At 36.7% G+C, this 16201-nt stretch overlaps 1 protein-coding gene across 8 annotated transcripts in view; it reads left to right on the forward strand.

The window, feature by feature from the left end:
* The window catches only part of MRTFB (myocardin related transcription factor B), a 200080-nt gene that overhangs the window by 137390 nt on the left and 46489 nt on the right, over window positions 1–16201 (forward strand). For all 8 annotated transcript variants that reach the window (XR_006783476.1, XR_006783475.1, XR_006783477.1 and 5 more), the window contains 2 exons: window positions 2468–2629; window positions 4268–4446. Coding sequence is in view for 5 of the 8 variants with exons in the window: in XM_045819320.1 (XP_045675276.1) it covers window positions 2468–2629; window positions 4268–4446 (341 nt within the window). In the remaining 3 variants the exon portion in view is untranslated. The remainder of the gene's footprint in view (window positions 1–2467; window positions 2630–4267; window positions 4447–16201) is intronic.

Consider the following 16201-nt stretch of genomic DNA (forward strand, 5'->3'; position numbering starts at 1 on the left):
TTTTAAATACCTTGAAAACAACCCCCAACTTATTTAACATTATCCCAGTTTTCATTGGATTGGATGTTTGGCAGGCAAAAGTCTAAATTATTTTCTGAAGGTTAGCAGCTAAAATCCAGCCTCAGCCTAATGGAAATGAGGTTGTAATAAGACTAGGAAAAGAAACATACCAAAATGCCAACCTCCAATTATTTATTTTTGGAATATTTTCTTTTCAAACATATTCCTGATATCACTTGGCTGGTATTTATGGGAGAGAAGAGAAAAACAGAAGACTATTCTACCTAGATCTTAACAGAAGTATTTAAATACCAATCTAAGTGTGGTGTGTATGATCTCATTCGCCCCACCTATCATCTTCCTGTATGGTTAGAAGTCTTTTATCTAACAAGATTGGGGCCACATTCAGTTAGTTACACAGGAAAATTATAAAAATGAGGTGACCACATGTTATTTTAACTTATAAAAATGTGCATTTATTTGCCAAAATTCTGACTGAGGGCTAGGACCTTCACTTTGGGGAAGGTTTTAATGAATAGAGTTCACTTTATTTTTCTTACATAAAGCACAACCATTGTACATTGACTACAATTTCAGTTTATGGTGGAACAAAAACTTAAGGGCACTTGAAAAGCAATCTGCACTTTAAAATCCTAGATTTTACAGTTTTTTCCCAAATATTTTACAGTTGTTAATTGCCCTAATTTGACAATGATTTTTTTTTTAATGGCTCACCTTCATCAAGTTGTTCCAAAGCATTTAACATAGGTTTCTAAAAAATAATCATTTTATTTTGGAAGTTTACTCTTTCCCCATAACATTTGGTTTTATTATGTATTAACAATAGCAATCCCAACAGACATGAAGTATTTTGTGAACAATCAAGGTTGACTTTTGGTAAGTATATAAATTAACTGGTGGAAAAAGAAGTAGAGACCTGTGAAGAACATGGGTTTGAACTGTACGAGTCCACTTATACCTGATTTTTTTTCAACTAATACTATTAATGTATTTTATCTTCCTTATGATTTTCTTAATATCAATTTTCTCTAGCATATTTTATTATAAGAATATGGTATATAATGCATATAACATACACTAAATATGTGTTAATTGGCTATTTATGTTATTAGCAAGACTTCTGGTCAACAGTAGGCTGTTAGTAGTTAAGTTTTACAGGAGTCAGAAGTTACATGTAGATTTTCAACTGTGTGGGAAGGGTCAGCACCCCTAATCCCTCTATTTTTCAAGGGTCAGCTATACTGAGATGTTCCAAAGAGTAGTTTAATAGCCACAGGCTTGCCCTGACCTTTGGGCTTCAACAAGGACATTTTACCTACAAAATAAAGAACATCAGTTAATCCTGAGAATAGTTATGGAGAATTTCATTTAAAGACATCCTGTATAATTTAAGAGGCAAGTAACTTTCAAATCAGAATCTGAGTTAACCCCTCATTTGTCTTTAAGATATCTTATTTATTTATTTATTTATTTATTTATTTATTTATTTATTTATTTATTTATTTATTTATTGGCAGAGGGGAAGAGAGGGAGAGAGGCATCAATGTGTGGTTGCCTCTCATGCGCCCCCAACTGGGGACCTGGCCCTGCAACCCAGGCATGTGCCCTGACTGGGAATCAAACTGGCCACCCTTTGGTTCACAGGCCAGCACTCAGTCCACTGAGCTACACCAGCCAGGGCAACATCTCATCATTTTTAATAAATTCTAAACATTATTTAGAACAGTGTAATAAACTGTTAGAGTTATGAGAAACACAAGTAACTGACAGAATTACACACATGAACAAGCTATGTTTATAATAATTTCACATCATTGTACAACTTCATGCATTTGTAAGTAGATGAGTTAATGCTTCTGTGTGACTGTTACTTATGTATAGTAATTGAATGTTCCTGACAGACATAAGATTACATATGCAGAAACAAACCCAAATTCTTAACTGTGATGATCAACTCTGAGACACATAGGAATCAATATAAGAATATGATTTGAAGCTCTTCTCATTGAATCCTGAAGAGACCTTTATATCCTAAGATACAATATCTCTACTTCCAGGAATTAACTTTCCAGTGAAGCCAAATCTAAAACGATGAACTTCTTGAGCCATGGACCACATCTGTCCTGTTCACCTTTATATCCCTGATACCTAACAAATGTAAATATGACCCTTCTACAATAAATAAATAATAGCAATACCCCATATTTGGCTCAAGTTCATGTTAATTTGAGTCTGTAGACATATTGAATAGGCAGTATAAAGCTATCCAGGACTAAAAATATAAAATGTGTACTGGAACGTTCTTAAGGAGCATTTTTCTTTTTCCACAGATATGTTAAGAACACATAAATATGTTTAAACTGGTTTAAATTAGTTGGCCTGAAATAGCATTATAGAATAGAGATAGTAATTTAAGTAATGGTTAAAACTATGTTTCTTCTTTTAGAAACATTTGCAGAGCCATCCCTCCAGGCCACCCAGATGAAGTTGAAAAGAGCTCGCCTAGCTGATGATCTGAATGAAAAGATTGCTCAGAGACCTGGTCCTATGGAGCTGGTAGAGAAGAACATCCTGCCTGTAGACTCCAGTGTTAAGGAAGCAATTATAGGCAAGACTCTCAAAATTTATTCTGGGGGAAACAAGCATGGCAGTTTTAGATAAAACAAATTTAATTTAAAAGACCAGCACAAATCATAAGTATTGTTTTCTGGGTCAATTAGAAATTAACACTTAACGCTGGTTCTATTATTATTATTACAGTCATCCTCAGTATTCAAGGTAGATCGGTTCCAGAATCCCCATGGATACCAAAATCCTTGGATGCTCAAGTACCATATATAAAATGGTGTAATATTTGCCTGTAACTTACCCACCATTCTCTCATATACTTTAAATCATCTCTAGATTACTTACAATACCTAATACAGTATAAATTCTCTGTAAATAGTTGTTACACTGTATTGCCTAGGGAATAATGACCAAAAAAATGTCTGTACATGTTTAGTACAGACGCAATCATCTTAGGCTTAACTACATCACACATGTCAGCAACAGTGTTAACTTTTTTAAAAAATATTTTTGATCTGGGGTTGTTTGAATCTGAGAATGCAGAACCTGTGGATACAACAGGTAGACTGTATATTAAATATTTTAAGACTAGCATCTTTTACCTATTCACACAGAGATTCTCCTTACATCTGAGGTTTATGTCTTTTAAGTTCTCATTTTATTACATTTTATAAGTTAAACTTATTGTATTATACTCTTTAGTTTCTATTGCTATATTTAAAATTTTATATAGTTTTCATTATTTTTCTATTTCTTCCGGGAAAAATAAAGAAAAATAGCTTGTCAGTGTTAGTTCAGCAAGGTTATAGATGTATTCATTATGAATGATAGTATCTGTCCATTTTATCTCACTCCTAACTTAGTTACTAATGTTTTCATTTTTTTTTTCTGGCATAAGCTTTAGCAGGAAGAAAAATTCCAGAATACTCTCACTTATTCAGCAAACAATTTTTAAAAGTTACTATCCTATTTGAAAAACTGTGATAGTTTCCATTACTCATGGGGACTTTCTATTTTGCATTAGTATAAGTTTCAATCTTAGGCAATTTGTAGTACATAATGAAAAGTAGGGCAATCAACTATGATCCCTTTCCATCCCAAGGAAATGGGCTCCCAACAGTAAGGTGTCGGTATAGCTGGGCGACTTCAGGAAGTGGGAATTATCAAGATACCCAGTCACCACCACATTTTCCCCATTGCCTCATAATGTTTTGTAACAGTTGGATTCCAAATCACGATCCAGACAATGTCCACACATTGACTTTGGCTGATAGGCCTCTTCAGTCTTAATCGTTTGGTTGGGTCTTTTCCTTTCTTTTCTTACTATTCATCTGTTGGCAAGCGTGCTTGTTCTATCTATCACATTTCCACATTCTGAATTTTACTGGATACATTTGCATCCCCAGGTGTTATTAAAAACTTTCTTACCTCCTCTGCTTCCTATAACAGGTAGTCAGATCCAAAGGCTTAATCCAATTCAGATTTGATTTGCTTGTTTGTTCGTTTCCCAAGTACTTATGGTAGGTAGTGGTGGGTTCTTCCACTGGGAAGTACATCATGTTCTTTTTTTTTTAAACAGCTTCTTAGTGTCTTATATTAAAAAAAAAAAAGCTTCTCCTTCTTTTTCATTTTAAGTTTGGTATTCCAAAAGCCAAAATAAGGATTTTTTTTTCTTTAGGCGTTGGGAAGGAGGACTATCCCCAAACTCAGGGCGATTTCTCATTTGATGAAGACAGCAGTGATGCTTTGTCTCCAGACCAGCCAGCCAGCCAGGAGTCGCAGGGGTCAGCCGCGTCCCCCAGTGAGCCAAAAGTTAGTGAATCACCATCTCCTGCGACTACCAGCACTCCAACCCAGGTATCATCTTTCTTGTTTTTACCCCTAAACAGAAAAAAATTTCTTGTTTTTTCTATGTCAAGTATGTATCTTGTATTTTACACACCAGTACATTCTTAAGCAGGTTAGTCTGAAATTGTGGGAAAATATCAATTTTTCACCTGTAAGCTAATCACTCTTAACATTTTTTAATGGATTCTTACATTTTATTTCTGTATTATATACCTATTTTTATTTCACAGTTTTGTAACTTTTAAGAATTTTTTCACATAACTTCTTTTTGAGGTATAATTCACATACTATAAAATCCACCTTCTTTTTAACCATCTCACGGTTTTAAAGTGCACAGTTCAGTAGTGTTAAGTAGGCTGGCACTGCTGTGCAGCAGATCGCCAGAGCTTTCTCATCTCGGAAAACTGCAACTATACCCATTAAACAACCCCCAGTTTCCCCTTGCCCCAGGCCCTGGCAACCACCATTCTGTTTCTGTCTTTATGAATTTGACTACTTTAGATATCTCATATAAGTAGAATCATACAGTATTTGTCTTTTTGTGACTCTTATTTCACTTAATATAATATCCTCAAGGTTCATCCATGTTGTAGTATGTGACAGAATCATCTTTATTTTTAAAGCTGAATAATATTCCATTGTATGGATTTACCACATTTTGTTTATGTGTTCATCAGTGTACATTGGGTCACTTCTACCTCTTGACCATTGTGAATAATGGTGTTATGTACATGGGGGTGGAAATGTGCCGTCAAAACCCTGTTTTCAGTTCTTTGTGGCATATACCCAGAAGTGGGATTGCTGGATCATATGGTCATTCTATTTTAATTTGTTAAGGAACCTCCATATCAGTCTCCTTAGTGTCTGCACCATTTCATACTCTCCACATCCTTGCTGACGCTTCTTAGTTTATGTTCTTTTAATGGTAACCATTCCAGTGGTGGGAGGTGATACCTCACTGTGCTTTTGATTTGCATTTCTCTGATGTTTAATGATGTTGAGCATCTTTTCATATTCTTGTTGGCCATTTGTATATTATCTTTGGAGAAATGTCTATTGAAGTCTTTTGCCCATTTTTTAATCAGGTTATTTGTTTTTCTATTGTTGAGTTGTAGGATTTTTTTATATATCTGGATATTAATCTGTATCAGACATGATTTGGAAATATTTTCTCCCATTCCATGTGTCACTTTTTCACTCTGTTAATAATATCCTTTAATGCACATACTTTTTAAGTTTGATATAGTCCCCTGTCAATAAATACATTCTTATCATTTTTAATTGCTATGTAGTATTCAATTGAACTGATATACTGAATCACTTTTAACCTATTTTCTATTGTTGGTTATTTGGTATTATTTCCTGTTTTTACTCATAAACACAATAAGAGCCCCTTCTGTGTTACCATGTATTTGCTACACCCTTTTTTAAAATATATACATTGTCAAGCACTTATTATTTCTTTGACTAATTACCAGATATTGAAATGGGCTTGAACCTTTTGTTGGGCAAAAGATAGACACTTTAACTGCCTTCCAGGAAGGTAATACTGACTTCCAGTCACTATGTGTTTACCATAAATAGGTAATATCATTACCTTGAATCCTGAACACCATTTGGATATTTGACTGTTTTAATTGACTCCTTGATTTTGGTTCGATTGAATTCATTTGCTCAACAAATATTTATTGAGTACCTATTATATGTCAGATGGTATTGGGAACAAAAGTCTAGTGCATGCAAAGGAATCCAATAAATATTTTTTAATAATTGCATTGGAAATTCACATTTCTTATTTCTCAGTGGGTGTTCATGTTTCTTTCAGTTTCACAAGAACCTCTATCCTTCATATAATTTCTTGTTCTTTCCTTATGGTTGTCAACTGATGGTCATTAGCATCAACTCTGTGCCTATAGGAATCCCCAATTTGGGGTGCAGTGAAGAAGGAAACTATTCAGTGCAACATAGCCCAGCTGTCATATAGCACAGCAGTGAAAACAGCATGGCTCTGAGGCAGTCCTATGGCCAGGCCCCTCTGCCCTCCTCCTTGCTGGTGTGCTTTGTGCTATGCTGCTCTATTTCACTCCGGTCTGCTCTGCTTCAGCAATGTATCTTTGGTGTTTTAGCTCAGCCAGGGAGACACAATTGATGTAAAAGGAAAATGCACACTCAGAGCCAGAGGAGAGTTGGCTTATATGGACAGAAGTCTTTATTCCTTGGCCCTAATTGGTCTGTCCTTATGCAGTGGAGGACTCCAAATCCTCGAAGTTTGATTGGTCCAAAAGACACTGTCCTGGTTGATCAGAATAGAGCCACTGTAATTGATTGGAGCTGCATAGCTCTGATTTGATGATGAAAGCCTCAGTCCTATTGGTTAAAATAGGATTCCAGGTACTCCTTTATAAGGGCTGGCTCAGATGGCAGAAATGCACTGCAGGCAGGCAGTTCAGTGCAGAGGGTGGCATTTCAGTGCTGGCTTCTCCCTGAAGTGCAGTTTGTGTGAGAGGTCCCTGTGTAGAAGTGACTGCTATACTCTTGGTTGGTTGATTGGGTGGTTGGTTGGTTGGTTGGTTGATCATTTGGTTGGTTAGTTGGTTGGTTGGTTTTTTTAATTTGAGCCCTGTTAGCCACTAGAAGTCCTTCTTAATGGGTATCTTCTTTCTTAGGGTTCACATGGTGTTTTTGACACTGAAATTTTAAAAGAATTTTGTTATTTTTTTAAAAGATTTTGTTTATTTATTTTTAGAGAGAGGGGAAGGGAGGGAGAAAGAGAGGGAGAGAAACATTAATGTGTGGTTGTCTCTCAAGAGTCCCCTACTGGGGACCTGGCCTGCAACCCAGGCATGTGCCCCGACTGGGAATTGAACCTAGACCCTTCGGTTCCCAGCCCACGCTCAATCCACTGAGCTACACCAGCCAGGGAGGAATTTTGTTATTTTAAATTCAAAACTATTGAGCTGCTTAATGAGATTGATGGAGTTCAGTAGAAAATGTTCTCATTAAAACCTAGCATCATAGAATTTTTGAGTTGGAAAGATATTTAGCAATTATCTGCCTTAACTCTTATACCAGAGAAGGCCTGGGTTCAGAAAAATTTTATTTTCTTACAGCATTTCTTCTCATTCATGAACATCTATTTGTTAGGTAGGGACTATGTCTTTCAACATTATTTTCTTGCTTGTACTTATCAGCATAGTCTGAAATATATTAATTTATTTGGGGGGGTTTTACACCTCTAAATGTGAAAATGTGAGCCTATGAGAGAAAGACTTTGACTCTTAGAGGGCAAGAGCTGTGTGCGTGTGATTGTGTGTGTGTCTGCATGTGTGTATGTCTTCAACATCTAGCACAGGGCCTGTTTCAGAAAAGGTGCTTAGTAAACATTAAATCGAATTCAGCACCATGAGAGCTTACTGACATCCAGCTTGTAGATGTGGTGTGTGTGTTCTTCATTTAAGAAGAGAGCCTCTCCAGCTTGGATTCATCAAAAGTAGTATGGGTAGCTGCAGTTCATATGCTCCTGTCAAAGTTTACAGGGCAAGAGTGACTAGCCCCTCAGGTTTGCTGGAACCTGACCTAGAAGAAGGATGAGGGTCAGTGGCCAGCCCACAGTCTGAGGTCTAAGCAGACAGAGAGGGAGAGCAAGGGAAACCAGCCCCTACTGTATTCTCACATTTTTGCTGCACCCTGGTTTTGAGCTTTAAAAATAGAGCTAAAAAGGAATGTCAAGTATGCAAGTAAATAACCTTAAAAAACAGTTCTACTTACCCATTTGGGTTGTTCTGTGTTTCTGAGTAGGTCAGAATATCAGACAGCTAATAGCATGTCCTTAGCTTTTAGTAACACAGAATTTCTGCCACCTCAGCCATCTACCTAATAATGACTTCATGACTGTTCCACCTGTGTAGGAGATTGTCATTCTCCTTTGCCCAGCATGGCTTTTACTATTAGGTTTTTTACTTTGCTCTTGAAATTTGGTCTTCAGCTAAGTTTGTAAGTCAGAAACTTTAACCAGAGGCAGTGCCTCCCAGTAGGCTGACATTCCAGAATTATTTGAAGGGAAAAAAGGTATAGCAGTGTTTCTTGAAGAATAAATATGCTCTGTTTGTTGCCAGTACAACACACAGTAAGCCTTGGGTCACTCCTGAACTTAAACAGTTTTTGTAACACTCTTCAGGGTTGCTGCAGCACCCGTTCTGCCTGCTGTGTGTTGACCCCTGACGATCTGCTCTTTAGTTGTCAACTGGGCCTGAGGGAGAAGACCCACTTTAGAGAATGGTACACTTCCTACTTACAACTTGAATAAAAGAACCTAGAATCAAAGCTGGCTAACTGCTGTTACATAATTTCTATATGATACACCTTGAGGCCTTCTTAAAATATGTCATTTATTCCCTTGTGTTATGTGTTATAGTATTTATAAATAAGGAATTCAGATTCTTATTATTTATATTTCTATTCATGCAGTTAAAGAAGCATCTCTGTGTTAATTGTGCTATATTGTTTTGGCAAATTTTGTATTTTCAGTTATCCAATATTTGTTTATAGAATTTATTCAGGTGTTTCACTTGATATATAAAAAAATATATTTATCTCCCTAAATATAATTACTTTCACACTTTTAGTTCCAGGGGAAAGTACCTAAAAACATTGCTTCTCATTAGATACAAAGTTTCCAATGGGCAGGGATGTCCCATCATTTTATCTTAGTAACTTCATACTGAACACACAGGATCCAACACATAGCAAGTGCTTATTGCCTTAATGAATGAAAAAGTCCCAGGAGATGGTCTCTGAAATATATTTTTTGCTGCTTTAGAATTATCATTATATCCCCACCAAAAGTCAGTCTCTTTACTGTTATTAAAATAGTCCTTATAAAGCAAAGATAACAAAAGAACAACATATTTTCTATTTTGGACATTCTTTGGGATTCTTAGTTTTTAATCTTTAAAATGGAAACTCTGGAAGATTTGATGGTGAATTTGGTTACTGTAGACCAGTGGTGCTCCAATTTCCTATAGGGAGGGACTAGTGTGTATTTGTTCTTCATATAGTTTGTTTAATTTCCACAGCCTAACAGACTAATTTTCTTGTAAAATACAACAAAATCAATGGGGCAACATCAGATTTCCGTAAGTCTTCCTATACTTGTTGCAAGCAGTTAACAAAGGTCCACAGACCATACTTTGAGTAGCCCTGTCATAGAATTCCTTTTCCTTCTTGTTTACCTGAATCAGGTTGGGTTGTTTGTTTGGTTTTTGTTTACTTATTTGTTTGATAGACTAATCATCATTTTGTACTGCACATTTAATCCTATGGCTTAAGTATATTTATACTTAAGTATAAGTATACTATATTTCTATAGTATATTTTTAAGTATATTAGTTTTCCTATTCATTTTTTAAAAATACTTGGCCTAATAGGAAGTTCAAGTCTGTGTATTTGTTTTAGATTTTTTGTTGTTGTTGTTGTTCAGTTACAGTTATCCCACCTTTTCCCTGTTGCTCTCCCCTGCCCCATCCCACACCCCTCACCCCACTCCCACAGTCATCCTCCACCCCACTGTCCATGCCCATGAACCCTCTGTTCATGTTCCTTGACTTGCTCCTTCCCCTTCTTTCCCCTATTATAACCCTCTCCCTGCCTCTCTGGTTGCTGTCAGTTCTTTATTGCCATGTCTCTGGTTCTATTTTGCTTGCTTGTTTTGTTGATTAGGTTCCACGTATAGATGAGATCATATGATATTTGTCTTCCACCACCTGGCATATTTCACTTAGCATAATGTGCTCCAGTTCCGTCCATGCTGTCGATAAGGGTAGGAGTTCCTTCTTTCTTTCTGCTGCATAGAATTCCATTGTGTAAATGTACCACAGTTTTTTAATCCACTCATTTACTGATGGGTACTTAGGCTGTTTCCAGCACTTGGCTATTGTAAAATAATGCTGCTTTGAACATTGGGGTGCATAGGTAATTTTGAATTCGGGATTCGGGATCCTTAGGCTATAATCCCAGCAGCGGGATGGCTACATCAAAAGGCAATTCCATCTTTAGTTTTTTGAGGAATTATTTTTACAGACAATAAGTTGAGAGAAAATTAAGCTAAAAATTTCTTGATGATTTGGGTTTTTTAAAGATTTTATTTACTTATTTTTAGAGAGGAGAGGGAGAAAAAGAGGGAGAGAAACATGAGTGTGTGGTTGCCTCTTGAGCACCCCCTACTGGGGAGCTGGCCTACAACCCAGGTATGTGCCCTAACGGAATTGAACCAGCGACCCTTTGGTTCACAAGCCAGCACTCAATGCACTGAGACACACCAGCCAGGGTACTTAATGATTAGCTTTATTCCAAAATGTCTTATGACATAGTGTCTCCTTAATTCTTTTCAGAACACACAGACACCAGAATATTAAGGAAAGTCTTACAGGAAAGTATTCAGATAAAAGAAACATTCCCTACAACAAAAATTTTAATACATAACACCTAAGTAAAGAACAGATTTTTCAGGTACTTCTCTTAAAATCCCAGTGCTAAAATGCTAATGACCTTGAAATGTAGACAGTACAATACACCACCATGTTTTCCCCTTAAAATGTAGATTTTAATGGTGAAAACAATTCTCCTTTAATATGTATTTCAGTGTAGTCTGTAAAAGACTAAAACTGCTTTTCCTTGGACTTTGCTCTTGTCTTTTCAATTCTGATTACAGCTGGAAAGGAATTTACCAAAATATTAATGGAACACATCACATGTTGGAGCTCAGTCTGTTTTATGCTTGAGCAACTCTTGAACAATGCAAAGCTGTAGAAAATTAAGGACAGCTAGCCACATGTGGGTACCATAAGCTGTTACACTGGTTCTATTAATTTGAAGACGTTTTTCATCTCATCAGTTTCTTAAGTTATTTAATTAATTATTTATTATAAACACAGATGTTTAAGTGCAAGTGAGGTCTGACAAGGTCTGTGTTAACTTTCAAGCCTGTGCTATAAGGACAAAGCCTTTGCTAAATTCAAAGTAGTGCTGAAAGGAAACTTGTTGGTCAGTTACTCTGTGTATTTTCAGGGAGACAAGCTTAGAAAATTTGGTAAACTATCTACTATCTATTTTTTCCCATTGTATCAGTAACTTTTAGGTAGACTACCTTTTGCTATGTAATATAGAAACCTTAGGTTTAAGGTAACAAAGAGAATGAACAAGGTCCAGTAGGTAAGCCATGCACTAATACATTAAATAATCAGCATTACACTAACTTTTATTACATGTACTTATTGATGAAGGCCTGCATAGGGTACCAAAGATATGGACTGTAATTTCTTTTTTTTTATTGTATTTTTTTCCATTACCATTTAGTCTTCTTATACCCTCCCCTGAGCAATCACCACACTGTTGTCCATGTCCATGACTCCTTTCCTTTTGGCTCAGTCTTTCCACCCCCTCACCACCACCCCCCAAGCCGCATCACCTCCACCTTAGATGTCATCCTGCTCTCCATCTGTGAGTCTGTCTCTGTTTTGCTTGTTAGTTCAGTTTGTTCATTAGAGTCCACATATGAGTAAAATCATATGGTATTTAGTTTCTCTGACTGGCTTATTTCATTTAACATAATGTTCTTCAGGTCCAAACATACTGTTGCAAAAGGTAAAATTTCCTTATTTTTACAGCCAAGTAGTATTTCATTGTGTAAATGTCTCATAGTTGTTTTATCCAATCATCTACTGATGAACACTTGGGCTGCTTCCATATCTTAGTGATTGTAAATAATGCTGCAGTGAACATAGGGGTGCTTATGTCCTTTTGAATTAGTGTTTTGGGTTGCTTCAGATATATTCCCAGAAGTGGGATCACTGGATCGAAAGGCAGATCTACTTTTAATTTTTTGAGGTAACTCCATACTATTTTCCACGTTGGCTGCACCAACGTGGAAAAGTTTCCCTTTCTCCACGTCCTCGCCAGCACTTGTTGTTTGTTGATTTATTGATGATAGCTATTCTGACAGGTGTGAAATGATATCTGATTAAAACCAGATGGGTTTTAGTTTAGCATTTGTCTGATGATTAGTGACATTGGGTGTCTTTTCATATGTCTATTGGCCATCTGTATGTCCTCTTTGGAGAAGTGTATATTCAGGTCCTTTGCACATTTTTTTACTGGGATGTTTGTTTTTTTGATGTTGAGTTTTATAAGTTCTTTATAAATTTGGGATATTAACGCCTTATCAGATGTAATGGTGCATATGTTCTCCCATTCTGTGGGTTGTCTTTTTTATTTTGTTGATTTCCATTGCTATGCAAAACTGTTTCACTCTGATGTCCCATTTGTTTATTTTTGTCTTTTGTTTCCCTTGCCTGGGGAGATATATCCAATAAAATACTGCTATGGGCAATGTCCAAGATTTTGCTGCCTATGTTTTCTTCTAGGATTTTTATGGTTTCAGATTAACATTTAAGTCTTTAATCCATTTTGAATTTATTCTTGGGTATGGTGTAAGAAGGTGGTCTAGTTTCCTTTTCTTGCATGTATCTGTCCATATTTCCCAACACTTGTTATTGACTAGAATATCTTTAGCCCAATGTATTTCTTGCTTCCTCTGTTGAATATGAATTGACTGTTAAGGTGTGGGTTTATTTCTGGGCTCCCTGTTCTGTTCCACTGATCTGTGTGTCTGTTTTTATGTCAGTATCATGCTGTTTTGATTAATATGGCCTTATAGTATAGTTTGATATTAGGTAGTGTGATTGCTCCAATTTTGTTGTTCTTTCTCAGGTCTCTGTTGTTATGTGGGCCCTTTTGTGGTGCCATATAAATTTTTGAAATATTTGTTCTAGTTCTGTGAAATATGTCGTTGGAATCTTGATAGGAATTTCCCTGAACGTATAGATTGCTTTGGGTAGTAAGGACATGTTAACAATGTTAATTCTTCCTATCCTTGAACATGGTATGTGCTTCCACTTATTTGTATCTTCAGTTTTTTTCTTCAATGTCTTACAATTTTCCTAGTACAAGTCTTTTACATCCTTGGTTAGATTTATTCCTAGGTATTTTATTCTTTTTGAAGCAATTGTGTATGAGATTGTTTTTTTAATTTCACTGTCTGTTAGTTCGTTATTGCTATATAAAAATGCAACTCATTTATGGATATTAATTTTGCATCCTACTACTTTGCTAATTCATTTATCAGTTCTAGAAGTTTCTTGATGGAATCTTTGCAATTCTCTATGTACAGTATCATATCATCTGCAAATAAAGACAGTTTTACTTCTTCTTTTCCATTTTGAATGCCTTTTATTTCTTCTTGTCTGGTTGCTGTGACTCGGACATCCAGTAGTATGCTGAATAAGAGAGGTGAAAATGGACACCCCCGTCTTGTTCCTGATCTTAAGGTGAACTCTTGTAGTTTTGCCCATTGAGTATGATGCTGGCAGTGGGTTGGTTATACATGGCCTTTATTATGTTTAGGTGTGTTCCTTCTGTTCTCTCTGTGCTGAAAGTTTCTATCACAAATGGATGCTGGATTTTATCAAATGCTTTTTCTGCATCTATTAATGTTATAATGTTGTTTTTATCCTTTATTTTGTTTATATGGTGAATCGCATTTACTGATTTGCAGATGTTGTACCAACCTTGCATTCCCGGAATAAATCCCATTTGATCATGGTGTATGATTTTTTTTTGATGCATTGCTATATTCAGTTTGCTAGTATTTTTTTTTGAGGATTTTAGCATCTATGTTCATCAGAGATATTGGCCTATAATTTTTTTTAACAGTTTTTATCTGGTTTTGGAATTAGGATAATGCTGGCCTCATAAAATGAGTTTGGGAGTCTTCCCTCCTCTTGAATTTTTTTAAATGGTTTGAGAAGGAAAAGTGTTAGTTCTTCCCAGAATGTTTGATAAAATTCACCTGTGAATCCATCAATCCAGAGCTTTTGTTAGCTGGAAGTTTTTTGATGACTGCTTCAATTTCACTAGGTGTAATCTGTCTGTTCAGATTCTCTGATTCTTCCTGGTTTACTTTTGGAAGATTATGTCTAGGAATTTATGTATTTCATCCATGTTGTCCAGTTTGTTGGCATGTAATGCTCATAATATTATCTTACAATCCTTTGTATATCTCTTCGGTGTCATTTGTTATTTCTCCTCTTTCATTTCTGATTTTATTTATTTGGGTCCTCTCTTTTTTCTTGATGAGTCTGGTTAAAGGTTTGTCAATCTTGTTTATCTTTTCAAAGAATCAGCTCTTGCATTAATTGACCTTTTGTATCATTTTTTTAGAATGTTTCATTTATTTCTACTCTGATCTTTATTATTTCCTTCCCTCTACTCACTTTGGGCATTGTTTGTTATTCTTTTCAAGTTCCTTGAAGTGTAAAGTTAGATTTTTACTTGAGCTTTTTCTTATTTTTTTGAGAAAGGGCTGTCATGCTATGAATTTCCGTCTTAGGACTGCTTTAGTCCCACAGATTTTTTTATTGTTTTATTCTCATTTTCATTTTTTTAAAGGTATCTTTTTATTTCTTCCTTGATCTCATTGTTGACCCATTGTTTAATAACATGTCATTTAGCTCCCATGTCTTTGTGTATTATTTCCGATATTGCATTCTTTTTTCCTGACTTGCCCTTTTTTATGGTTTCTATGTATTTTTTCATGCTTTTGAATATCCTTATAATCATTACTTTAAATTCTTTATCTAATAAATTTCTTGCCTCCATTTCATCTAGTTCTTTGGAACAATTTTTCTTTCTTTTCTGCTGTGTTTCTTTGTCTTCCCATTTAGGCTGCTTCTTTGTATTTGTTTCTATTTATTAGATAGTTCTGCAAAGGCCCTGGTGCAGGCCTTTTTCAGACACCTCTTGTGACTGGCCCTGGGCAACCTGTTTGTAGTTGTAGGCAGTTCATAGCTTGTGGTTCCCTCTTCTGGGCCTGTTTCTGTGCAGAAAGAACCAGTCTGCATATCATGGCCAATGTTAACCAGCACGAGGCCTTCGGGAGGGTCAGCTGAAGTCTCAGAGCTCCCAGAGATCCACCTGAGTTGCCAAACTTAATCAGTGATATACCCACAAGTTATACTCAGCATCCCTGCTTAACCTCTGTGGGGATGGGGGGAGCAAAGTAATTCCTGCTGGTGGGGCTATTGCTTCCTCTCAGGCTGATGCCACTTGGAGGGGAGTACACTGCCTGAGAAAGATGGCTTCTGCAGTGTGAGGGAATGACTCAGCACTGGGATCCTGGCAGCCGTTCCTTCAGTTGTCTCCCCAGAGCCACCAACCCCAGACTCTTATGCAGCCCTAGTCCACGCTGCCCTCCCTCTGTAAAAGCCCAGGATAAGTGGCTGCAAATGAAATTTTGTGCACTGACCCTTTAAGAGGCTCTCCCTGTCTTCTGTCTCTCCCTGGCAGACAGAAACCCTGCTACTTTTCACAGCTGGATGTTATCTGGGTTCCTTTTCAGCTCTGGTGCTGTTGACTGGGGAACCTGGCTGGGTTCCCCACACTTCTCAGGGGAACTCCCATCCACTGAAATATCCCTCTGGAACTTAGGCGGCTGCCCTCGGAAGCCCAGCCAGCCCTCTAGCACATCACACTCCTTACCAGTTACGTTGTGGCAAAGTGGTTTCTTCTGTCTGTCTGGTTATAAGGCTTCTCTCCAGCTAGTGTTCAGTTGGTTATTCAGGATAATCTCTCTACAATTTAGTTGTAATTCCAGATTGGTCCTGGGAGGAGGTTAGTGTAGCTTCCACTTACTCCTCAGCCATCTTGGGTC

This window comes from Phyllostomus hastatus, unplaced genomic scaffold (assembly GCF_019186645.2).
Source record: "Phyllostomus hastatus isolate PE091 unplaced genomic scaffold, TTU_PhHast_1.1 phas_scaffold_385, whole genome shotgun sequence".
NCBI lineage: Eukaryota > Metazoa > Chordata > Mammalia > Chiroptera > Phyllostomidae > Phyllostomus > Phyllostomus hastatus.